General features: G+C 45.8%; 1 protein-coding gene across 1 annotated transcript in view; it reads left to right on the plus strand.

The window, feature by feature from the left end:
• Nucleotides 1-26,332, plus strand: part of LOC135908970 (uncharacterized) — a 28,485-nt gene extending 2,153 nt beyond the window's left edge. The window contains exons 2-5 of the mRNA XM_065440829.1: nucleotides 6,680-6,909; nucleotides 14,384-14,513; nucleotides 18,578-18,823; nucleotides 25,973-26,332. Coding sequence (XP_065296901.1) covers nucleotides 6,680-6,909; nucleotides 14,384-14,513; nucleotides 18,578-18,823; nucleotides 25,973-26,266 — 900 coding nt within the window. The 3' untranslated portion in view covers nucleotides 26,267-26,332. The remainder of the gene's footprint in view (nucleotides 1-6,679; nucleotides 6,910-14,383; nucleotides 14,514-18,577; nucleotides 18,824-25,972) is intronic.
• The last annotated feature ends 721 nt before the right edge of the window (nucleotides 26,333-27,053 follow it).

Consider the following 27,053-nt stretch of genomic DNA (forward strand, 5'->3'; position numbering starts at 1 on the left):
GTGGGTATTAAAGCGGATTCTGCCATAACAGTGAGGATGGCGAACAGGAAACACAAGAAGCCATGGTGGAGTCTGGCACGGCAGTACACAATAATGTGAAAAGCAGACATCTCCAGAGGTAAATCAGTATCAGAATCAACGAAGACTCTGCAAACACCGAGATCGCCTCCGTCCGCTGGTGAGTCGCATAACGTCGAAAAGGCCACTTGCGTGTGAGAACAATCGATGATTGCACTATGACATGACGGGAAGTCTCACCCGAGGATGGGATCGCGAGAACAGGATTGCAACACATAAACTCGATGATGCAGGAAACGTCTTCTATGACTACGCGGGTGATGCATACACCTGCAGGAGTAACGCGCTCCGCGGTAGCAGTGCAGAGTTCCATGCCAAAGAGGGGGGTAGTCACTTGTACAGTGAAGATGTTAGAAGTTCCCTGGGTTTCTCTTGACGTGCGCAGCTTTGCCGAGCGGGGGGAGAACGCGGAGAGAGAGTGAAAGCAGAGCATGAAAATACCATGGCGCAGGATAGCGACGCGGCGAGGGTGGGTGCAGCCTAGCGGGGGAGACGGAGCGTCGCGCACGCGAGCGAAGAATGCTGCGTGGGTGCATGCCCTCTCTGGTGGCGCGCGAGGCAAGGGGTCCGGCGAGGGAGGAGGGGCATTCTTCCCCGGCGGCTGCTAGGATACCTCGATGTCCTCTCCCGCTACCCCGTAGAGTGGAGAGAACCGTCGCGTCTACTACAGCGTTCGCCACGCGAATCGCGGACGCCGTAGTAGACGCCTTTAGCGGACCCCCGTATCGACGCACTGCCGGCGCTCCTGGGTCTTGTGTGCGGATTGGCACTGCTTTACTGGCCTTCCCCCAGCTCCACTGGTCTCTGGTGTTTGCGATAACAGATCCGCGCATGTTCTTTACCTGATTTTGTTACGCCATAGCACTAACTATCATCGCTGGACGAATTTAGCCAAGGGGATGTGCGCGTTAACCACGGCAGGAGCAAGGAAAGAAAGGCTTACCCTAAGCCGACTTACATACAGGGGCTAGCTGTGTCACGTTGGAAGTAATTCATTTTGAATAAATATGATCCGTAGGTCAATACTGCAGCACAAGACGATATAATTTTGTTTTGCAACTAATTTTTTCCGCGCTTCCATCAGACGTTCCAGACGACATTTTACTGCAATGCCGTTAAAGCAGTGCATGCATTCACGTACCGCAGTGACCACAGAGTTTCTTGTAATTGCGTCAAACTTATTTCATCATATGCTTAACTCGTTGAGCAGCAACAAAAACGGAATGTCTGTGACAGGGTGGGCGACCGAGTACGCAGCATGCGCTGATCAGAGATGCGCTGATACAAAATCCTGCACAAACAGCAACGGCGAGAAACCAACGTTGAGCGCGTGTACACACTGATAACTAGCAGACGACACCACGAGCAAGCCACATTGAGCGTGGTGTCGATGACTACTCCGCTGATTTTGCCGGGAGATTTAGGCGCACGTTAAAGAACCCCAGGTGGTCAAAATTTCCGGTGTCCTCCACTACGGCGTGCCTCATAATCAGAAAGTGGTTTTGGCACGTAAAACCCCAAATATTATATTATTATTATTATAATTTTGCCGGGAATAGTGTCCTGGTACACTTCGGACATGTTGGTCGAGCAAACCTGTAGATTGGCATTTTGAAAACTCGAGCAGAAGAGGTCGGCAGTCAGCTTCAAGTCGCCTCCAAGTAGCGAGCGCGCGCGCGGTGCGGCAGCGGAGTCCTGCCATTGACGTCATACGCGAGAAGGTGTCACTCAAAAATCTCGGGATTAGTAATTCTTTTCATCTCAAGTAACTGCGGAAGTACGCAAATAGTGCGAGGATAGTTCTTTTCATCTCAAGTAACTGCGAAAGTACGCAAATAGTGCGAGGATAGTTTACTCTCAATCGTGACTCTTTCCAATTGCATTATTCGGTGTGCGACGTTCTCGTATATTTCGTATATTTCAATTGAAAGTTGCAAGAGTGCTGATACATCAGTTGACCCCTCCTGGGGTACGTCACGCTGCCGCAACGACGTCACAGCGTACTGTGGGCCGGCACACGTGCAGTGATCCTGATTGGCAAATCAAAGCCGCCGCCGGCTTTCTGCGTGGTGCAGTAGCACATTATGTGGGGTAGGTGGGCGCCACGTGAAGGCGCCTTTTTTTTCTTCTTTCCTTTTACGTGAACCTCCACAATTCTTTTGTTAGCCAGATTAGCAGTATTTTGTGTCGGAGAACATCGGTGTGTGGTAAACTGCGTGATGGAAATCTGGTGACGCTGTAATTTTTTTGCTTGTGAACTTGAGCCACGTGGTGGTCTGTGATTGATTGTGCAATGAAGAATATCGCCTTATCCATGGCAGTGTACCACGTTTGTTGTGGTGAGGGAAAGTGTGCGACGAAAAACAATGGCGATGACGGCTCATCTTTGCGTAGGGAAGCGGACGTTGTGCGTGCGTTTGTGTGTGTGTACATGTGTGTGTGTGCGTGTTTGAGAGAGAGAGAGAGAAAAGAAAGAGACTGTGGACGCCTGTTGCGTGTAAGAGGCCACTCGTAGTCATCAGGCACCGACAAAACTTCAGGACACGTAATGTTTGAACAGGCAAGAATGAATGAGACGCGATGATTAGTGAGCGCATCTATGTCGGTGCCATCTGTGCTGTGTGCTGGGAAAAAAAAAAGAAAAAAGATTTATTTGAGCATAATCTATCGACTGAAAGTTAAGATTACGAATGAGCCCGTAGCATGTTCTGATCACTGCCGAAGCTCCCTGTATACCCTCCACCACGGGGAATGCGCAAATTACAAACAGTTGTGATTAGCGCGTTTTAACGCAAATCCGATTGGTCTTAAGTCAATACGAACTTTCTTTCTCTTTGCCTTTCTTGTTATACTTACCTCTACGGCACGAACTTTATGCTGAGAGGATGCACTAAACATACAAAAATTGGGTCTTTCAAAGTTGAAAGCAGCAAAAGGAGGCACCTGACGCTCTAGAGGTATCAGCTCCAGCGAAGGTGCTGCGCAGCGGATTGTGTGCAATTTTACTTTGTACGCTCACATGACCATGGCTAACAAATAAAACTAAAGTATAGTGTTTAACATCCCTAAGTTGCACAGCGGCTTATTTCGACACTGTAAGGAAAGGCTCCGGATGGATTCTGACCACGTGGGGTTTCTTACCATGCTCCTAAAGCACGGTAACAAGTGTTTTTGCATTCCTGCCTCGTCTGAATCCAGGCGCCGCCGTGATGGGTATGGCTCGTAGTTTAGAAGCAGTTAATCATGTAACTCGTTTAACACTACAGTGTAAATGGGGCGCAAATTAGTACATTTATGACAATACAATAAAGGTTTTTGGCCGAAGGCCAATGATGGCCAATTGAGCGCGGTATCACTTCGGCACAATCAAAATGTGCATCTTCTGTGATGAAATGTTCCCTTTCGAAGAGTAAAACTTTGTTGCGGCTGTTTGTTCTACCGAAATAAGAGGCGCATGCTTACGAAATCACTACATGCCAACTTAAGGCAACCGTGCACTGAACAACAACGCTACGTGGCTGTGCCGGTAAAGTAGGGACGATTATACTTTCGAAGCACAGTTCACAGATGCCATCACTTTAAAAACTAGCAACATACCGAAATTACAATTGTGGCACTGGATATACGATCTCTTGAGCAGCAAGACCATGCCGCATAACGTTTTTTGTCAACCAGTGCCCATTTCGAGGGTGGGGCAACGAGTGGGGGGGGGGGGGGGGGGGTATTCGTAGTGACGTCGCGGTCTTTGCAAACCGGCAGTTGTCTATTCCCACGTATTGTTTGCGTACTGTCATGCTTTCACTGGGTGGCGTACTACGTTTTGTTCACGAGCGTGAGCTTTGAGTTGTGGCCGCTGGTTGAATAAAATGAATCCCTCCGCTTGCTTGCCGATAAATAGGTTCAGATGTGTCATGCCTGTTAAGGAAAACTTGAGGATATTATCCTGACTGGTAGCTGACCTCTCCCATTGAAAAAACAAAAGTGCACAATCATTGCATTCTACTAGCGCTAACGTACGGGGCAGATCCTTGGAGGTTAATAAAGAAGCTCGAAGCCAAGTTAAGGACCACGCAAATAGCGATGGAACGAGAAATGCCAGGCGTGTCGTTAAGAGACAGGAAGAGAGCGGTGGGGATCAGGGAGCAAACCGGTATAGCCGACATGCTTGTTCACATTAACAGAAAAGATGTGGAGTTGGGCAGGCCATGAAAGGGCAGACGGCCGGTGGACCACTGGAGTTGCAGAGTTGGTGCCAAGGGAAGGGAAGGGTAGTCAAATACCACAGAAAATTAGGTGGTGTGATGAAATTAAGAAACACCGTGAGCCAGATGAATTCCCAGTGAAGTTGTTCAGCACTCGACACAGGGGTGACGCAGAATTTCGAACAAAGGTACGAACACATTTCTTCTCCTGATCGGTGGTCATCGCGACGATATGTTCGCACACACATTTTCGTACCACCTCTGTTATTAAACGCGTAAGCATGTCGATGCCTACCCAAAGAGAAATTTTTCCCTCGCTTAAGACAATGGATTACTCATGCCCTCTTAAGCAATGGTTCATATTCCCTAAGCAGGCAAAAAAATATCTACCTGAAAGTCTAGAGATCCCGAAAATGCTGTCTACTGATAACTAATCAACTGAAAATGCATATTGAAGTGATGAAACGCATGCTCCCACTCCTGGCTCCCACTGCTCCCACAGCACAGCAGGCTCCCACTGCTGTTTGTTGCTATATGCTAAACAAGAGGTTCAGGGCAGAGTCGGCAAAAAGCTCGACCTATTTTCTGTCTTTTTTTGCAATAGACATAGAACATAGGCGAATAATATGAAGTCCGCATAAACAATGGCCAGCGCCGCTGACGTTGTCAATCTCATTCCCTCGCGCCTCTTTGTGCACTTATGATTACAGCAAATAGCACATAGCAAACTAAAACTCGTAGCACATAGCAAACTTCATAGCATAGAGTTTCATATCAGTATAACTAGAGGTAAAATCTGGCGCTGAGATCGTTCAACCATCATGGGAATGATGGGAAGTTCAGGCTACGGATTGGCATTCTGTTGACTGGCGAACGAGTCTACAAGTATTTGTTGGCAGCTTTGGTTTCGCTCCAAGCGCAATTGGTATAACCTGTAGTGGGACAGTGCAAATGAAAGCTCTCTGCCTTTGTTCTGTTGCTCGAAGTGGCGATAGCGCGCTGGGCCAGCGGCTGGGACGATGTTTGTGTCGCGATGTGGTGTCGGAGTCGAGACGAGAAAGCAATGGCGTCGTAAACGTTGAAAGAACAGGTTTTGACCGTTTGGACCTTGGTTCGTTACGTGTGTTAGGCTGGCGCTGTAGCGTTACGTGCTTTATGAAACTTCAGAATAGGAAAAAAAAGCACTACTGATGTAAGACATAGACAGTTGTACTTCTAGTCACTTGACAATCAAATTTTATTGAGGGTGTCATTATGCATTACTTGTCTATGTGCTGAATGAAATGCGTGTTTTAGGCCTTTGAGAACACAAACTTACTTGTGGTAGGAAAGGTTGCTGCTTCCTGGCTGTAATCTGGTGTCGCAAAATGGGCAAGTGCAAAGCCATGCCGTAAAGCTTCGGAAGCCGTGCGTAAACATAAAATGAAATGAAGTATACTCGTAGGAGGCCTCAAGCATCCCTACTATCAGTGCAGCAGATGTGTTTAAAAGTACTTGAAGACGTTCAGCAATGGTGAAAGCCTACGTAGCCTTTCGAAAGAGCGAGAGAGTTCACAATTCAGTGCCTGTCGTCCGAGAGAAAAATCTCGCGTTCGCAGCGAGCAGGCGTCGTAGCAGACGGCACTTGTAGCATTCCTCTCAAGGGCGCAACACTTTCTCATAATACAAAATTTTTATTCCCATAAATACTTGATGAGTATTTATATATAAGTACATGCACGGTTGTTATTGCTGTTGTAAAAACAAATAAATAACTATACTCTGGCACAAAATCTGGAACAGAATTGCACAAGAATGCATACCCTGGTGTGTCCTGGTGTAAACCATAGCAAAACGTGCTTCAATCTCAGTCATACAAAGTTTACGTACCGTGTTGCGCGTCATATAGTACACTGCAGAAATAAAATTCAATTTTACGAGATAATATTTGAGTATAGCTTCGTTTACTGCGCCTTAATCAAACGCAGCCGGTCTAAAGGTCGAAGTCAATTCGAAGCCGACTCCGAATCATCTACTTCCCATCATTCCCATGAAGGTTGAGGCACGCTCAGGAGAGCCCCCGTAGGCACTAGCGCCACATTTCTCTCTTGGGTATTTATTTAGAAACTCTATGCTTCATAGCAAATAATAATGAATAAGGTTCCGAATGTGAGTATCTCTGTTTGATTACCGTTTACCTGTGGCATTTTATAATGATGCGGAGTGTAGGCGGTTCACATTCTTGTTGTGGACATATCGTTCGAAAAGAAACAAACGCATTTGAATTGCTGTTTTCTTCACTGCAGCTTGCGTCCTCACACGAATGCGTGTGTGCGTGTGTCAGGGCAGTGTATTACGATTGCGGTGATCATCAACTCAAATTGAATCGCCACACGCCCTGTCATGCTGATGCAATGCAGCGCATCATGCTGATGCTGGGCTCCAGCCTCATGTGGACCATGCTGGCGGTGCTGGGCCGGCGCCGGCACTCGGTGGAGCACACGGCTCGCCTTCTCTTCTTCGTAAGCCTGGGCGCCTTCGTGGGCGTGCTCAGCTGCACGTTGCGTATGACGCGCCCCCACGGATCCATCGCCGTCAACGCTTTCGTGGTCGTGCGCGGCTTCACCACCGCCTTCGCGTTCGCTGCCAGGTACGCTTGTGCATTCATTCTTCTGAGCACGGTTTTTAAAAGAAAGGTATAGCTCGCCGCCGAGGCCCATGCTGCCTGTTCGGAATTTGGTGAACGTAATGCGCAGAAACGCTTTATTGCACAACTTCATGACTGACTTGGATGAAATGTTCTCCATTGGGAGATAAAGTTAAATACTACTTATTGTAGCAAGTAATGTTTTCACTGAGACCCCTTTATCTTTGCAAAAATGGACAGCGAATATTAAGGAGTGAGTATGTCAGCCTGCAGATATCAAATGCGTAACTACACACTAAAAGAAACAAATTCCAGTATTCTAAATTGCATATATTATAGTAGCTCAAGCGGAGAAAGTTCACAATAATTTACAGCTTACGGAAATTGGTTACAATGTGTACGACTAATAAAGGAAAAATCAGACATCCACCCGTTCGTAGCGATTGCTACAAAGGAAACTCATACGGGTTCCTTGAAAGAAAAGCATCACAGCTGAAGAAAAATTCATCCTGGTCCGGACCAGGACGAATTTTCGTGCCGGACCAAAAATTAGTGCCGGACCAGGACGAATTTTTCTTCAGCTGTGAGGCTTTTCTTTCAAAGAACCGGTATGGGTTTCCTTTTAAGCAATCGCTACGAACGGGTGGATCACGTCTGATTTTTCTTTTATTAGTCGTACACATTGTAACCAAGTGACGTAAGCTGTAAATTATTGTCAACTTTCTCCGGTTGAGCTACTATAAAATACGCAGTTTAGAATACCGGAATTTCTCCAGCACGAATTTTTCTTCAGCTGTGAGGCTTTTCTTTCAAGGAACCCGTATGGGTTTCCTTTGTAGCAATCGCTACGAACGGGTGGAGGTCTGATTTTTGCTTTATTAATTACTTCTCTCCACCTTGCGGGTTTCCCCAGAACTATTACGTCAATGTGTACGAGAGTTCTTCACATGTTACCTATGTTTGCCCACCTATTAGTTGGTCCTCTGTATTGTATATCAAAGCGATATATATTACAAAAGCTTTGTTCTCTTTATATGCATTGCTAGGTAGTCTACAGAATTGTGGTATTATTTTTCATTCCTCAGTATGGAGTTGTGAAACTGAGTTTCGTTTTTCGGTGTTTGTGGTTTTCAACAAACTTTATTCAACAAGTTTACGGCCTTATCATCATCAGCCTGGTTACGCCCACTGCAGGGCAAAGGCCTCTCCAATACTTCTCCAACTACCCCGGTCATGTACTAATTGTGGCCATGTCGTCCCTGCAAACTTCTTAATCTACTTGCCCACCTAACTTTCTGCCGCCCCCTGCTACGCTTCCCTTGCCTTGGGATCCAGTCCCTAACCCTTAATCACCATCGGTTATCTTCCCTCTTCATTACATGTCCTGCCCATGCCCATTACTTTTTCGTGATTTCAACTAAGATGTCATTAACTCGCGTTTGTTCCGTCACCCAATCTGCTCTTTTTTTATCCCTTAACATTACACCCATCATTCTTCTTTCCATAGCTCGTTGCGTCGTCCTCAATTTAAGTAAAACCCTTTTCTTAAGCCTCCACGTTTGTGCCCCGTTGGTGAGTACTGGTAATACGCAGCTATTATACGCTTGTCTCTTGAGGTATAACGGCAACCTGCTGTTCATGATCTGAGAATGCCTGCGAAACGCACCCCAACCCATTCTTATTCTTCTGATTATTTCCGTCTCATGATCCGGATCCGCGGTCACTAGCTGTCCTTAGTAAATGCATTCTCTTACCACTTCCAGTGCCTCGCTACCAATTGTAAGTTGCTGTTCTCTTCCGAGACTGTTAAACATTACTTTAGTTTTCTGGAGATTAATTTTTAGACCCACTCTTCTTCTTTGGCTCTCCAGATCATTGACCATGCATTGCAATCGGTCCCCTGGGTTACTAAGCAAGGCACTATCATCAGTGAATCGCAAGTTACCAAGATATTCTCCATTAACTCGTATCCCCAATTCGTCCCAATCCAGGTCTCTGAATACCTCCTCTAAACACGCTGTGAATAGCGTTGGAGAGATCTTATCTCCCTGCCTGACGCCTTTCTTTATTGGGATTTTGTTGCTTTATTTATGGAGGACAAGGGTGGCTGTGGAGCCGCTATAGATATCTTTCAGTATTTTTACATATGACTCGTCTACACCCTGATTCCGTAATGCCTCCATGACTGCTGAGGTTTTGACAGAATGTCATGGCCTAAATAACAATTCTGCTTTCAACAGTCACTACATTCTAACTTCATTTTTATTTTCATTACATAGGGCTTCATCGCTATAAGTGCAGCGGCTGTTAAGAAAAACAATTTATCCGTTCCCTAATATTTAGATAAAGGCCTTTGAGCTAAAGCTTCCTCTCACAGCATGGAGTTAGCTTTGGGCCAACTTTCGTTATGCCGTAGAAATTTATACAAAGCGCTCATTCAGCAGTAAGTTAACACACTTGGATGATAACTGTTGTACTTCTCTGTTCAACAGTAAGTAATTTTAACATATCGTTGCAATAATCTCGTTATTGGCTTTAAAAAGAGACCACTTTTGTCGCCTTCCATTACTTTTTGCAAAAGGTCTGGAGCTTGAAGTAAAACTGATTAGCGAAATTTGTTGGAAGATGAATTTTTAGCAATCTGTAAAGGTGGTGATGACGCATAAGATTAGCCAACAGGAGGTGGTCTTCTTAACTGAGAAATTGAATTTTCATGCCTACGCACAGCAGCAACAATCTTAGCGCTTGTAGACGTCCTGAAAGACACTGCTACCGGGATGTCGGCATCATTTGAAAGATTCTAACCTCTAACAAATGTAACTGTTTCGCCAGAAGGGCGAAGCAATGAACGCGATAGCAAACATTTTAGTATATTAAACGACGTGTGGGACTCGTAGAGCTGGTGGCAGTATGAATTTTAGTATACGTAGGCTGACTAAGTAGTATGAATTTAAGTAAACGTAGGCTGACTAAACAGTATGAATTTAAGTAAACGTAGGCTGACTAAGTAGTATGAATTTAATAAACGTAGGCTGACTAAGTAATATGAATTGAAGTAAACGTAGGCTGACTAAGTAATTTGAATTTAAGTAAACGTAGGCTGACTAGGTAGTAGGTATTTAAGTAAACGTAGGCTGACTAAGTAGTATGAATTAAAATAAACGTAGGCTGTCTAAGTAGCGTGAATATATGTAAACGTAGGCTGACTAAGTAGTATGAATTTAAGTAAATGTAGGCTGACTAAGTAGTATGAATTTAAGTAAACGTAGGCTGACTAAGTAGTATTAATTTAAGTAAACGTAGGCTGATTAAGTAGTATGAATTTAGGTAAACGTAAGCTGACTAAGTAGCATGAATTTAAGTAAACGTAGGCTGACTAAGTAAAAACGAGCTGTTGAGCTAGGGCTACTCTGCTTGAATCCTGGCATCGGACAACTTCATGTACTTATTAATAAAAGCCAAAGTCTTTCTTAGCGACTTTACCACCACTTTTCCATATTGTGTATGTTTCAAACCTCTGCTGGGCCGATCGCGGAGGTTGTGCACAGCCGCGCTAATAAAATGATGTCATTTTCAGGTTTCACTTCTGTTATTGTTTGCGCTTTTATTATTGAAGTGTGAGACGATAAAAGACACACGCTGTCGGTGTTTTGTTTCATGACATTTGTTTGTCAGCTGCTATTCTCAAAGTTCTGAGGAATTATTTCGTCGGGAACGTAAGATCTATCATGGGCAACATTAGTGATAGAATGGTGGGGCAGTATAAGCCGCATATACCGCATGTCATGTAGCATGGCCTCGCGTATAGCATGCATATACGCAAATATATACTCAAGCTCACGGCAACAACAGTGGCAAACATTGGGTTGGAGTGTCCATATAATTGCTATGGCAATATAATAAAAAGCAGGCGGGCTGGTTAATCAAAAACGACTTTCAGCAAGGAGTACTTTATTGACGCCATTTATGCGAAAGATCCCCTTTCTTTGATGCACGAGACAGTCTGAACCACACTTTTCTAGAGTGGTCGAGCGGCCGGCTACGGGCTGCGCCAGCGTCCGTAGCTGCTATCTCACTGTAGTGGCTTGTTTCCACATATGATTTACCCATAGCCCATGGCTACAGCTTGCGGCACAACCGTGCATGGCCTCATCGCAGCTTCGGCCAGTGCTTCTTTTTTTTCCAAAGGTGGCGGACAACTGTACCGTTTGACCACTCTTGAAAAGTGTGATTCAGACAGTATGTAACGTTACTTGACAGTAAAATAAGTCCTGGATAAACAGGTGTTTTTGCATTTAAGTAATGACGAGATGTAGCGATGGCCACGGGGAACCCGCATTTTCATTGATTCCGTTTCGCAGCTCTTAACTCGTTCATGTCACCGTACTAAGATGTGTGGATAAAGGCTGCTACTTGCTTTCGTTGTAAATGAACCACTTATCCAGATGCCTTTTAACATATAGAACCAAAGCAGAAGGGGCCAAACAACCGCTAGCTCATTCCCTGAAATATCCTGTAACATGTATGTTACGTTTATTATGCGCTGCACGACGAACCCTACAGCACACAGAATAGTTCCAACTCTTGAAACGCCTTACTGCAGTTTATGGCGAAGCATGCAGGCGTATACGCTGCATACTTATAGTGGCGCGCCCCATTGCATCAGCTCACATGTGCTGTGGTGCATCACGTGTTCTCACTGCTCTGTAACTGCAGCGTGACCGCCGTCATGCAGGGGTCGAAAATCAACCCGTTCTCAACCTCGTGAATTCAGAACGCAGTGGCAACAGGTATTGTTGACCCGGAGATTCATTTGCCTCTTTCCCTGGAATTCTCGTTCGACACAGAATTTTGACGGACAAAGTAGTGGCAATGAGTGTACCTATGATACACAATTAAGAAATGAATTGCGGTACAGGGTAATAATTTCTCATTTTTGTGGATTAAAGAAAATAGCTTGTTGCAGATAGCATAATTCTAGTCCTTAAGCTGGATTATTCAGAGAGGCTGACATTACTGGTACGGTAAATCTAAACACATACTGTACTAATTACTAAAAGTTGTCTCATTAACTTCCAATTAATTAATTTATGGCACATATTGCAATTTGCGAATAGTAGCTGGTGTGTTTGCGAGGTGTATCAACTTGGAATTAAATTCCAAAATGACACCAGTTTGCAGAAATGCGCCATCAAACTCTCTGTAAAATGGGCTGTTGTTCCATTTACTTTTTTTAAACAAAACGCTCTGTTATGCATTGAAGTACAAAATTAACTGGAAATCCCATGTATTTGGTCCCATACTTTGGGAAATAATGTGACAAAACTGGTTTCATCCTAGATATTCATTTGAAGTGGATGAATCTTGCAAGCTCACCGGCTACAATTCGTAAATAGCGACATGTGTCGTCGTGAAGTAATTAGTTAAGAAGTAAATTAGTAAATCCTTGTTAATTAGTAGAGTACGTGTTTTGATTTCTCACTCCAGCAATGTCCGCCTCTTCAAATAATCCTTCTTACGACAAGAATTCAGCTTTCTGACACGGGCGGTTTTTAAAAAATCCGTAAAGCTTCAATATGACTACCCCGCATAAATACTGTGCATATCATGGACTCACAGGTGCCTCTAGAGAACGGTGTCTTTGTTATTTATATTTATTTATGTATTTGTTTATTTATTTATTTATTTATTTATTTATTTATTTATTTATTTATTTATTTTCAATACCCTAAAGGCCCCGAGAGGCATTACATAGGGGGGGGATACAATTGGCACATGATATTGTAATAAAAATGACTGAAGGCAACAAGCACAGATTTCCGTAGAAGAAACACTTTGTAAAAGAAAGATGAAAAAAAGAGGGAAAAAAAACGAAAAGTAATTTGGGCGAGAGTACATGGTACAATTCATATTTGCTGTACATGGCACTTTTCAACAAGGCACAAGTGCCAGGTGGGTGCGGGTAAATAGAAATTTAGAAATTATACTGATATGTAACGCAGGCCAGTCAAGAAGTGGCAGCTGAACATTTTATACATTTAGAAATGTGCGCAGGGCTGATTGGAAGGCAGACGGGTCAGTGATTGTTACAATATCTTGAGGTAGGGCGTTCCATTCGTTGACTCATAACACGAAAGGGGAATTTTGGAATTTTTTGGTCCTAGCAAATATGGGAGCCACTTTGCATACATGGTCATTGCGGGTGGACAGATAATGGGCGGATAAGATGGGAGCAGATGAAAAAGATGAACCACAATAGTAAAGGGAGTGAAAAAAAGACAGACGGAAATATTTCCGTCGTGTGTCAAGATCCGGAAGATTAAGGGTCGGCTTTAATGCCGACACACTTTGATATGGAGAGTAGGAGCGCAAAATAAAGCGGGCAGCCTTATTTTGACTTGATTCGATGAAATCAGAAAGGTTAGCTGTGTGAGGGTTCCAAATAATTGAGGCGTAATCGAGGTTTGTTCTGATAAGGGAGATGTATGCACGAAGTCTTGTGTCACTGTTTGCAAGGTACAGACGGCGTTTTACACAGCCAAGTTTTTTTATTGCCTTGTTAGTAATATGCTCAACATGCATGGCCCAGCTAAGTCAGATGTAAGAATAACGCCCAGATATTTAAAGGAAGTGGTTCGTTCGAGTATGCAATTGCGTAGAGTGTATACGTTAGATGGAAAGGTTAGCTTGGAAGAAAATGTCATGACCTTAGTTTTATCTGCATTAATTTCCATCTTCCATACGCGACACCATTCAGCTAATGTGTTTATCAAGCTAAGTGTCTATCTCATTGAAAAAGAAATATTATGATGATCAACAGCTCATTTGATTTTCATAATTTTCTTACATTTGAGTTACCCCATACTTCGGCCATTGGGGTACGTGCCACTAGGTATGTTTCCACTTCATGTCCGATTCCCCACTATTGGTATATACGCATGCCACTGTGACTCAAGGTGCATGAAATGCCTAAATTTGTTTAGATATCAATCTTCATCCTCTGCATACATCTATAATTGACACTCTTTCCACCGACGAGCATCACTCATTGCCTTTATTCTCGTGGCCTCGCTGCGTCTAAGTCTCACATTGTGCGCAGTCCTGATTTGGGGCTCGCTTTCCGCCACAGATTGAGAGTGGTGCGGTGCCTAAACCCAAGCTTGCACAGTATTAGTGTGAGCTTTGTGGCCTCTGCACTGCATAAATGTAAGCATTGCATGAGATCACACTGCATGATATTACAGGTTGCATAGGATGAAAGCAATGTGCGCGTCGCATTTATTTGCATAGCATTTATTTACCGCCTCACTAAGGCTCCAGCTTCACATGCGCATTTCGACATGTGCGTTGTAGCTCAATATTTTTTTAAGAGAAACAATCTTATTTGTGGTTGAAAACACAGCCTTCCAAGCATCTGTTCGCCATATGAAAAGCAGCTATTTCCACTTAAACCCAATTGTTGCGTTCATTCTCGCAGATTCATGTCCTTGATACATCTCCGCATCGTAGACTCTGCGGCGCTGACAAGCATGGCACCCGTTCTGGCAGGCCTACCCACCATGGCAGGGTCAACGACACAGAGACCTGTATGGTTCGTCTTCTCGATGGTGAGTCACACATGCTTGCGATGTTGTGTGTTAACTCTGGTTTTCTTATTGAAGCGCATGCAAAACGTGTAAATCTTAGCGCCTTCATTAAATTGTTGCGTGACCTACACAAGCTATGACTACTTACATAATGTATGTACACTTAAAGGTCGAGTATATGGACAAGTCACTGCACGCTTGTTCGCACATGCAGTGACTACGTGCTCATGGTTACCTTTGTGACAGCCAACGTTCCTCTCGTCAATTTTGGTTGTTGCATAGCAGTGCTATTGGACATCCGCTGAACCGATTTCAATGGAACTTATTACATTTAAAAGGAAAGCAGTCAGCGGTCAGAGTATACATTCTATATTGTTCCTTTATTATTTCCACATACTCAGTGGAAATTGAGCACAAACAAATTTTAATTGCCACGCCTACCAACACGGCACGCCTGTACGAAAACAACCGTTCCAACTTCATTAAATCCTCTATGAAAGCGTTTAAACGTACGAATTCAATATATTCAGATTACGTAACGTCATTGCTTTCTACAATACTTTTGAAAAAGTGACATTCACGAATTATATTATAAAACTTACTGGCGGCAAAATTTGTCAATATTTTCCACTATAGACGTCACAGTAGACGTGGTTTAACAAATTGAGACTTCGGGTTTTTATGTGCAGACACAAGTCTTTAAAGTTCACTTCCTGTCTTTTTTTTTATTCGTGTCATATTTTGTGAATGCTCTGAAGGCCTAAAGAAGAGTCTGCTCCTAAGAGTCGCAATTTCATGCTTGAATTATTTTAAGTTCACCAAATTTGATCCAAATTGATTCCAGGATGAGCACATCAGAGCAATTCTGCATTCTACATGTATATCAAGCACTGATAGGAAGCCTTCCTAACCGTTTAGGTTGCCCTACACAAGATGGCCGATCTCACGACTACACCTCCATTCAAGCTGACCGCTGTGTGCAGACATCAAGGATGGAATGAGGAAAAAAATGCACAATCTCTACTAGAGTTTCCTAAGTATGCGTAAGCGTACCGCCAAGTGCTGCAGTTATGTCACATTCTACATATTGGAACACAGGCCGCCGTATGACAACCTGCTGAGCCAACAACCTGGTGACACTTCACATAGCCTTTCGTGGCGCCATGAATTTTCGTACTCCATTAGAATTGACAGGTGTTGTCCGCTCAAACGATGTCACCCACACAAAAGAATATTCGCACGCTTTCCTTTACCGCAGTTAGCTACAAGAGGGCTTATGCTAGGATTATTCGCTCCGCTCCCAAGGTGTATTTTCGTCGTAGCATCACGCTTGTTCGATGAGTTCACATGATTTGCGTATTAATTGTGGTACATGATTTTATTTGTGAGCCATTTTTGCTAGGTCCTTGTATTAACATCAGACTCCGTATCATAGACACGTTGCCGCCCGTCCTACGCATACCTTTGTCCACACCGTAAGCTCCAGGATCAGCAAAGCCAGGAGCCTAAACGCTGCGTCACTTCAACTTAGTGCCTAATTGAAACTATGATTAAGATAATAAAACGCTGAGACTCACAGCAAGCAGTACATTAACGGATTGCCCAACAGCAAAAGTATTTGATAATTAGCAATGTTTAGGCGTTTCTGCGTTTATTCGTGTCGCATGGAAAAGTGTAGCCTCGAAAGCGTTTCGAAAAATAATGATTCGTCGTCATATGACCGAGGAAAGCCTAAAGTAGAAAAAAATGATGAAAAAGCTGAAAACACATCAATGAAAAACTTCATGTTTGTCAGTGACGGAGGCCGCACTGCTACCCCGTACAGTGTCATGAAGAGCGCGAAAAATTCGGCTATTGCGCAAATACAGCAACAGCTACAGAACATCAGAGATTAAGCAGAACTTCGGCGCACACCCTTAATGTTACTGGCTTCAGCAGCAGCGCACGCCTAATACACTTGTCCTCCGTTCGCTGTCGGCGAGAAGTCGTCGACAGGGTACACAAGCCGGTTGGTCACTCTGTGTACAAGCGAACACAGCGAAGATGTCAAAGTCGCGAGAAAGAGAAAAAATATTTATCGACGCAATCACGCAAAGATTAAAGGAAACACAAAAAAACACAAGAACACTAACACACATGCACCTAATCTAGATCAATGATGAATACAAAAGAAACAGAACGAACAGTTAACAGTAAATATAGAAATTAACACTCCACAAAACACACTTAACGGTGGTCAACTAAACAGAGTTCAAAAGAAAAGAAATGATGGCATTCGCACGGCCGGGCAGCAGCAGCATGTCTATCAAGCGTGGAGTCGACGGCAGGGCTTTCCCGAAGAACGCTGGCAAGCCGATCTCGTTACGGTGGATGCGATTGCTGGGCTGGGTTTCCCGGGAGTCTAGGTCTGAAGTCTTCCCCCAAGCAGGTTGAGCTAACTTGAGGGGAACTACGGTGAGCTTGGATGCAGACGTTGGTTTGTCGTCTCCCACGTCAACTCTCGCACTTAAGACGCGGCTAGGCGGCCCCGGCAATACTCGACGGCACCAGCTCCTTGACGCTATTCAACATATTGTAGGCTCAGCTTCTAGACTGCTTACCTCAGTCTAAAACCTGCGATTAAATAACTTCTCCTTTCCCTAGTTCCCTGTGTTGGGGAACGGCAGATATTGGTGACGATCCAATAAAGTTCACCCAGTTGGATCCCGGCTCCTCCCAAGGTCTCGCCGCGCCCCTTTTAATTAGGGGTAAGGGAACGGGTGATTCCCCGGGGCATTTAGAGATCCCGCACTCCTATTGCACCACACGCGCACAACCTTGAGTCTATGGCGGGCCTCTATTGTTCGTTCACAACACAGGAGAAACGACAGCGTCCGGCCATACGGCGCTGTCGGCACACACACACTGTCAGCACTGCGTGGACACAGGATCGCACAGACACACCACATATTTCGGAGTATTTGCACCCCCGCCGTCTTAGTAAGCTTCTCAGTGCGGGGCAGAGAATACACAGGTGTTCCTACAAAAACCTGTCGGGGCGCCACGTCGCTACCACGACAAAAAGATAATAATCTCTAAACCTGCTTTCGATTTCTTTCGGCCCGAGTGGCCCGAGTGGCCGGCAATATCCTTCTTGATTGCCGGTCCTCATTTCCATGACCTTTTGGCACCCGTTGATCGGTGCTTCACCGAATAGAATAATGCCGCACTGAGACATACACTTATGCACTAAAACTACTCAATGGACTTTGATATGACAAATGAGAGCGCGCTACAAAAATGAAAGCACGCGCAATCCCCGGCTATCAATTGTGGCCTCTGGCCGATCAGCTGCAACAGCAACCGCTTAACCGCGTCACCTCAAGTGGCCCATACAAACATAATTCTGTTCGTAACACTGCTGCCCACCTATCGTAGGAATTCCTTCTTACGTCGGCAACTGCGACGGCTGCTTAGTTTTGTCAATCGACTTACTGTTACTATTGGGGTAAGCATTGAAGTTCGCACCCGTGCTACCATCACATACACGGTTCTTGTCGACTACAGCTCAAATTCCTTGCAACGGTGCGCATCGCAAGCTTTTTGATCTTTACTAACGGCTTTAGCGTCGCGAATACCCTTTTTTCGTATTTTTCTAGCACTAAAACTTGCTGGTAAGATCGTTTGGTCAACTTGGCCCCTTATTATGCCATATTGTTTTCTTATGATCTCAAATAGGATATAAGTACTTTTAACGACAAAATATTGAAGTGACTGTTAATCAGGCTGCGCTATAGAAGTCATATCATCAGGTCTAAAGTGCTTCAAAAAGCGTGGCCACCGTTTCGATAGGGAGACCTATATCTAGTTCGTGAACGATTATTATAAAAATGGCACTGAGACATAGACATGGACAAATAATAGGGGATTATCTGTTCTTTCTAATAGCGGGGACTCTATTACGCATGACAATATTTAGCTCACGTTACGTGTACTTCGTTTATTCTTGTCTATTGCCGTACTTTCTGTTGTCCTGCTGCCGCACTTATAGCAGAGCAAAATACCACGAACGGCTGACTAAGCTTGGCTACTCTTAACCCCTGCAGACGTGCCTGGTAACGGCCATGGGGCTATTGTTGTACCAGGACGAAGGGATGGGTTCGCAGAGACTGCAGAGCTTTGGGTGGGCCTTCCTGTCAGCCTGCCTGGTCGCTGGCCAAGAGGTTTTCGTCCACACCACCAAAGACATCCCCCAGGGGGTGCTGCTGCTCCACTCGTCCTTCACATCGCTCCTCTTCGCAACCCTGCTCGCCGGCAACGTGCTCGAAAGCCCCAAGGCGCTGCTGACCAAGGTAACCGGGCCCTTGCGTCGACTCCCACTCGTATCGCTTTCATTCGCTTGGAAGCTCAACCCACCCGCAGCTCTGGCTGAGCATACATGGCGTTCTGGCGTGGAACACGAGGTAGCGTGTGCAAATGTGGCATTCATGACGTCGGCATCCCAACGACTGCGTAATGCAAGAACGCTCATGCACCTTCCTATGCTTTGCACGTTAGAGGCTAACTGCAAAAAACCTGTACTTCGAGTTAATTACTAGTAGAAATTATTTAGGCAACCTTGACAAGGTTGTAGGGCTGGTAATTCTGCAGTTTTCCTATCGCCCGCCTTTATGTATGAATTACGTAGGTCATCGTGCCCCTGTTGCTTAGTGCATATGACGAAAATCTCTGACCACGACTTCTGAGCGGAAGAAGATATATACAAACGAAGCTTAGACCTTTCGTCGGCGTTATTTTTGCGTCATCAAACACATTGACAGAGTTTGTGTGTTGTGAGCTAGGCATAAGGCGGTTAGATCTTCCGTCACAGAACAGTGAACCGATCCCCGAGGCTTATATATATCTACCCATTACTGGGAACTCGTCCAGCCTTGGGGCTCCACAGAAATAAGTCCAATTCTAATCCTTTCCCGTACTCTACCAATTACGATGCGCTGTTTGCGGTGTTCGAATACTGCTCGGCACCACTAAACGCAGGAGTAAGGAATGCAGCTGCGACGCACCGATAACTGCATGCAGCTACCGTAAAACGTAAAGCACTTTGAAGCTGTTATAATCATGAGGTGATGCGAGCAAGTGGGGAAAGAAGCAATGGTGCCAGCGCTAAAATTCACAGAATGTATTCCTAAAATCAAATAACTTATCGGGGGGTTGAATATAAGGAAAGGACGGTGGTATTGGAGGCCAATGGTAACACCACAAATGTAGCACTGCAGCGTTCTCTAAGTAAGACCTGATTTGAAGTCAGAGAAGTACAGAGCGAAATTAAGTTCGATGAAATAGAAAGAATACACATGAAAAGACTGCGGTGGCTGTGGTGCGGCTTCATTTGCACCACAATATTGTGCATGGAAATGGTGGAAGAGGTGAAGAATGTTGGCAAACAAGTACAGGCTAATGGAAATATGATAAAATCACGCAGTCAGAAAAAGGAAAGTCATATAAACAGAGACGGTAATGAGGCTGCAACGGATGGAAAGAAAGTACATGAAAATTTACAAATAAAACAAGTTTCGCCCGTTACACCTGCGCCGACTGCTTCCCCAGCACGCACATTAGAATGTCGATGATCGCCTCTTCTCCCATCGGTCCGACCACGCACTCGCTTGCATTGCAGCGCGTGTTATACCGGCGGTTGCTTTGCCACAATGGCAAGAATGGCCTCGTTATGCCGCAATTCGTACACAGTACTTTTGTGTTGTTAAGTGCCACAACAGCCTCTCAAACACGAGCCACTGAGTCAAACTCGTCAAGCTGAACTACGTGTTTCAGGGGAAACTCAGAGGCGATTGAGGCAGACGCTGCCAGCTGTGCAACAGTAAAATCGAGCTCCTTTCTGTTCGCACGCCTGATTTTTATCTATGTGGTGCGTTAAATTGAGTGGCCATTACATATACAGCGATAAACCTTAGTAAGGTTTCTACTTGCGGGCGCACTCGCTCTATGCTGGCCGCTTTCAGGAAGAAGCCTGCTGCCGATCTTGCTGATGAGAAACATTGTCATGATTGAGTGCACAATATGGACATTTGGAAACGCTGCGTGCAATAGCGTGTTGTGGCAGCGATCAAAAGGGCAAATCTCAAGGACGTTCTCCGGGAATTCCACCCGCAGTCAGCAAGCCTCTGAGGCGGGCGCGCGTCGAACCGACAGTAGTACTACCTATCACAATTGGTATTTATGCACTGTTTTCATTAAACACTTTAATTAATCTATTTTTATAAGCCTGTGCGAGATTTTGCTCAGGCATTTGACGGTAACTCTCGCCAAAACAAGGATAATTTCTCTTTCTTTTAAATACGGCCTTCATCTGTGTGATGTTAAGTCTTTTCGAGATATGCGCAAGACTCCAAGTACGAGCTGCGTAACGTTTGCTCTTTCTAAAACGCGCAATGATGTCATAATCGTAAACAGAAATGTCTGTGATGCACATTCCTTTTTATACTACTTTTGCGCGGTGAAACGTGTGATCACTACTATACCAAGCCATTGAAATCGGTTGCACAAAACATGGCGCGTATGTCTTGAAGAAAACTAGCAGAAAAAAAAAGGATATAATTTGTATACAAACGCTCCTACCGGAAACTGAATGGCACTCAGCGCCACAGGACTTCAATAGCAGGCTTCACATCCTAAAGAAACAAACAGTCCTTGCTTTTGTTTCGCAATTTTCTAAGCGCAGTGGCTTCCTTTTAATTTCTATTGGAAAGACAAACAGTAGACCTTTTTCATTCACGCATCTCTAAGTACGGTGGCTTCTGTTACATTGAACTGGCGCATCCCTAAAACTCATTGTTTCAAAATGTCTTGCGGATTATGTGTGAAACATATTTGGCGTTTGAAAAGGCGTTTTAGGTCAACATTTAGTTTCACGCTCTAAATGACAGGTACAACCGACGCTCAGCTTTATTGATATTGCGCCCCCTACGCCTTTCGCCGGCCAAAATAGAGAAAAGGTATTCTTCGAGGGACAGCTTCTGGAGAATGGCACTGCCGTGCACATATTGCCGTTTCCAAACCAGTTGACGCGCTGCCATTACGAAAATGTATTGCTCCGCGCGTTCCGTAAATAGCGAGGTTTGGCTTGTCCGGTATTCCGGTAAAACGCAGACGGACGGGGGCGTTGGAGCGGAGGCGTAAACGTGAGCGGTCTGCATGGCCACCTGGTGGCGCAGTGCTCAAACAGGCAGAAACAGCTAATATTGCAGTAACCAAGTGTATTTTACTTTGTTGCGGGTGTAAATTTTTGGCAGCAACACGATTACGCCTGCATTTTACCGGAATACCGGACAAATTAAACCTCTCTAATGCTTCGTTGCGCGCCACCGGCACTCGCTCGCGCGAGTGTTCTCCTAAGGCTGCCCCGACCGGATGTAAACACAGATGAAAAAAACCTACGGAAAGCTAATTGATCTATTACAACGGATTACCAGCGGTATTCCACATTTAGGACAAAAAAATTATCCATTCGATACTGAGGCTATATAAAGAACAGTTTGCCACAACTGCGGTCAAAAACCTAAAACTATTTCTAAGTGCCGACGCGACAACTGGAACAAGTCTGTCTAGTCTCCACAGTGTTGTATCTGATGTGTTAAACAGAGCATAGAGAGAGAGAGCAGGGGTGCTGCCGTCCAACATGCAGAACGAGGGCCACCAGCAATGAACGACAGAACATGTGCACGCGCTGCCATTCCACAACACCGCGAGTGCCACTAGCAACTTGAGAGAAAGCAGGCATCCTGCGGTTCAGCATACAGTGCGGCGGCCACGAGCAATAATCACGAGCATCCAGAGACAGCACGCATGCCACCGTTCAACAACAGCGTGAGCGGCATCGGCAACAAGAGAGAGAGTAGGCTCATGGCTGTTCAGCACAGAGCGAGGGCCACGAGCAATGAGCTCGAGCAACGAGACACCGCAGGTGCGCTGCTGTTGAACAGCGCGAGCGCCACGAGTAACTAAACAGAGAGCAACGAGGGCGAACAACTAGAGAAAGAGCAGGGACCCTGCCGTTAAACATATAGCGCAAGCAGCGCAAGCAACTTCAGGGAAAGCAGCGGCGCTGCGGTTCAACATACAGCACAAGGGCCACAAGCAACAATCCGAAGGAATGAGAGGGAATATGTGCCCTGCCGTTCAACTGCGGCGCGAGCAACTAGACTGAAAGAGAAACATGGGACAACACAACGCACGCATTGCCGTTTAACATCGCGAACGCGTCGATCAACAATGGAGACTGCAGGCGCGCTGCTGTTTAAAATACAGCGCAAGGGCCACGAGCAAGAACAGGGTACGCGCGCTACAGTTAAATAGCAGTGCAGGTATTATGATCAACTAGAGAGGGAGCAGGGGAGGTATACTGTAAGAGTCCACATAGGGGACATGTCCATTTCGTCTGCTACTAAAGTGCTGATTGGCTGTGGCGCCTGGTTGCTGCGGACGCGCAGCCCAGCCCAGCCAATCAGAACTTAAACTGCAGACGAAATGGACATGTCCACTAGGTGGACTACCTTCCCAAGTGCGCTACCAAGAATACCTTCCCATGTGCGCTACCACCCAACATGCAACACGCGTGCCACGAGCAACTAGAGGGAGAGAAGGCACGCTACCGCTCAACATGCACACGAGGACCACGATCAACTAGTGAGAGAGAACAGGTGCGCTAGGGCTCAACATGGAAGACAAGGGCCATGATCGACTACAGAGAGAGCAGGTACGCCACCGCTCAACGTACAACGCGAGTGTCGCGGTCAATCAGGGGAGAGAGAGAGAGAGAGAGCAGGTGCGCTACAGCTCAACATGGAACACGAGGGTCACGATCAATGAGAGAGAGAGAACAGGTGCGCTACCGCTCAACATGGAACACGAGGGTCACGATCAACTAGAGAAAGAAGATGCGCCCCCGCTTAACATGCCACGCGACCGCCATGAATACCTAGAGATAGAGAGAGAGGGCAGGTTCGCTTACCGCTCAATATGGAACACGAGGACCACGATCAACTAGACAGAGAGCAGGTGCGCCACCCCTCAATATGCCACGCGAGGGCCACGATCAAATAGAGAAAGAGCAGGTGCGCTAGCGCTCAACATGCAACACGAGCGCAACGAGCAACTAGAGAGAGAGAAGGAGCGCTACCACTCACTCAACATGCACACGAGGGCCACGATCAATTAGTGAGAGAGAACAGGTGCGCTACCACTCAACATGGAAAACGAGGGCCATGATCAACTAGGGAGAGAGCAGGCGCGCTACTGCTCAACGTGCAACGCGTGGGTCACGATCAACTAGAGAGAAAGAGAGCGGGCGCGCTAACGCTCGGCATGCAACAGGAGGGCCACGATCAACTAGAAAAAGACGAATTGCGCCACCGCTCAACATGGAACACGAGGGCCACGCTCAACTATAGAGAGAGAGCAGGTGCGCTACCTCTCAACATGCAACTCGAGGGCCACGATCAACTATGAAGAGAGCAGGTGCGCTACCGCTGAACATGCAATACGAGGGCCACGATTAAGTATACAGTGAGCAGGTGCGCTGCCGCTCAACATGCTGCACGAAGGCCACGAGGCCACGATCAACTAGAGAGAGAGAGAGAGGGCCGGTGTGCCACAACTCAACATGCAATACAAGGGCTACAATCAGCTAGAAAAAGAGAGCAAGCACGCTCACGTTCGGCATAGAACGCGAAAGTCACAAGCAACGACCACGAGCAACGCAAGGGAGAACTGTGCTACCGTTTAACAGGGCGAGCGCCACAACCAACAAACAATAGCGCAAGCGCCATGAGCAACTAGAGAGAGCGGGAGAGCAGGTGCACTGCCGTTCAACATACAGCGCCAGGGCCGCTAGCTACGAGGAAGAGGACGCGTGCTGGCGTTCAACATCGCGAGTTTCACGAGAAAACTAAGGAGAGCGCAAGCGCGCTACCGTTCAACCTACAGCATGAAGGCCATGAGCATCCACCGTGAGCAACTAGGTTTTGGAGTCTATAGTTGTGTGTAGTGGCATGTGGCGTCCTGTATTGTTGCATATTTTCATTTCTGCACATTTTCGCTTCTACCTCAACCTGTCAAAATTAATCCCGCCTTACCACTTTGCCATTAGGGAATAGCGTGATGACTGGCGTGGTTTTGCATGCAGCTGTGCATATAGACAAAGGATCGCCGTTCTGGAAAACTCATGACCTTTCCTTTGACATTATCATTTACTTGGCTCTTGATAGCATTAGTATTTTTAGCTCTATGTGATGGTATCGATAATATTATGCTATTTCACTAATCTTTGCTATTTTCATAGCTATAGAGAGTTTTGGAATTCTGGGAATGAAAAATTTGCAGCTTCGCCCGAAATTCAAAGCATCTACTGTAAAACCAAATTAGTGGAGAGCCATACGAAGCGAACATATTAGTTTTATTGGCCTTGTAAAGTGGTAAACATGGACATACTAACTAAATTAGCAAACATTGTATCAAGCCCGCATAAGCAAACATGAAAACGTCTGACTAAATGACCGCGTAAACTCTGTCAAAACGCTGCATTGAGGAAACGCGGCAGCTGCAGAGAGCGATTTAACCTTCATGCTGCCGCTCGCATTAACGCGAACAACACCGCGAAAACATAGTGCAGCCTGAACGCTGTACACCTCGCAGATGACTTTCAAGGTACAGCGGACCCACCGGGTGCGCGCGGCGGCCTGGGCCGCCCAGAGTAGAACTCGCCCCCACTCTCTGGACTCCTCGAAGCCTTGCGCGCGACGGAATCTGGCGCGCTTACTCCTCGCTTTCGTCCGCTGCGTGCGCGAGATTGGGGCGATCGCTGGCTCAACCTCACGCGCTTTCACTCGCACATACAGCATACGGTGCGCGGAGACGATTTTATCGCCCTTGGACTCGATACGAAACCCCACGGTGGCGCCGACGGTGACGGCAGAAATGCGCTTGGAGTGGCCATATAATTGCTATCGCAGTGAAACCAAGATATTATAACTTACTACAACTAACACAGTCCATGCATTCTAGCTGCAATTGTTTGTCGACTGAAATAAAATTGTCTCCAACGTCTAAATTCCACATATGACTATCGCTTATTCATGGCTAAAAGTAGCCTCTGTTGCACCAGGCCAAAAACATTACTTATTTTCATTCTAAGTTCGAAACGTACAATGAAACGTCGCCGTGATTACCTTATAGTGACCACGTGCGGTAAGACGATTATAATTCTATAGTCAAAAGTACAGTCGATGGCTTTTTTTCACCATGGGTAGTTCGACAGTAGCTCAAATATCGATAGTACTATCGACAATTTTCCATCACTACTCTCGCGAACTAGGTCGGCGCTTCCTGTGCTTTGGCCACCGAGGTCATCAGCACCTGCGAAAATTGAGATTTAGGGAGCCACGTCGTGGCATAGTGGACAACACTGGTGCGAACTGTGCGCCCAGGTCGACATGGGTGAGATGAGCATGGCCAGCCAGACGGCGTTCGCGTACGTCTTCTTCGTGTCCAAGGCGCGCGAGATGGACCAGGGACTGGCGAACATGTACAAGTACGCCATGGACGTGCTCCTGGCGTGCGCTCTCACGTGGACGTTCCTGCCCGAGGACGTCGTGCCACCCGCCAGCTACGGAGCGGCCGCTTTCGTTCTTTGCGCCGTCGTGACCGCCGAGGTGCAGCGGCTGCACTACATGCCCCGACCAGCGCCAGGCGCCAGGGTCCGCATGCGCTTCTTCATGTGAAACCCGCAGCTTCACTCCGATTGCTCTCTGTATGTTCAAGCAATAATAATCAATATCGTCTCGTCATTAGCCTGTGTTATCATTCCAAAGCGGATCTAATATTGAAATATTCGCATTTGGTAAAATAAAAACATGTGTGCCGTTAGTTCAAAGCAAAATGACTGCTTCTAACCTCCTCCGGTTCGTTCACAGAAGCCCTCGAAGGTCAACAAACTCAGGAAATGCGGCCACGCAGGGAAAGTAACTTTTCTCGTGTTCTTCTATAAATAATATAAGGCTTTGATAGATACATTCTTTTGTTTCTTAGTTTTTTGTTCTACAGGCACTTTGCGCTAGGTAGGTTCCTTCCACGCTTCCTTTGAGATCGCTGCAAAAACAAAGACATGCGTAGCCGATGGTGCAATGTCTGACCTCTAGAAGAGCATCTAGATGCTCTACCCATGAAACCACGATCGTTGTTTTTGTGTTCTTTATTGGTGGTTTAGAGAAAACAAAACCGAGTGTAACGGTGAAAACGAGTCAACCTGTCTTTCGCTCACACAGCAGAAATACACTTTCTTCAATATGACCAAATCATCAAGCACCATAATCTAAGCTCTTTGCAGCTAAAACTACGCAGAAGCTATGTAACCTTCTTTTGCCTTTATGATCGCCCAAGGTCAAAAAGATTTAACGTTTCATTACCGTAGTGAAAGTGGCATTGCCATTTTACTATAGACTGCATGACATAGACAGAGCAGTGTACGATTGTATAACACGTATTCATTAATGACGTCACAATTATTTG

Source organism: Dermacentor albipictus, chromosome 2 (genome assembly GCF_038994185.2).
Source record: "Dermacentor albipictus isolate Rhodes 1998 colony chromosome 2, USDA_Dalb.pri_finalv2, whole genome shotgun sequence".
NCBI classification, from domain to species: domain Eukaryota; kingdom Metazoa; phylum Arthropoda; class Arachnida; order Ixodida; family Ixodidae; genus Dermacentor; species Dermacentor albipictus.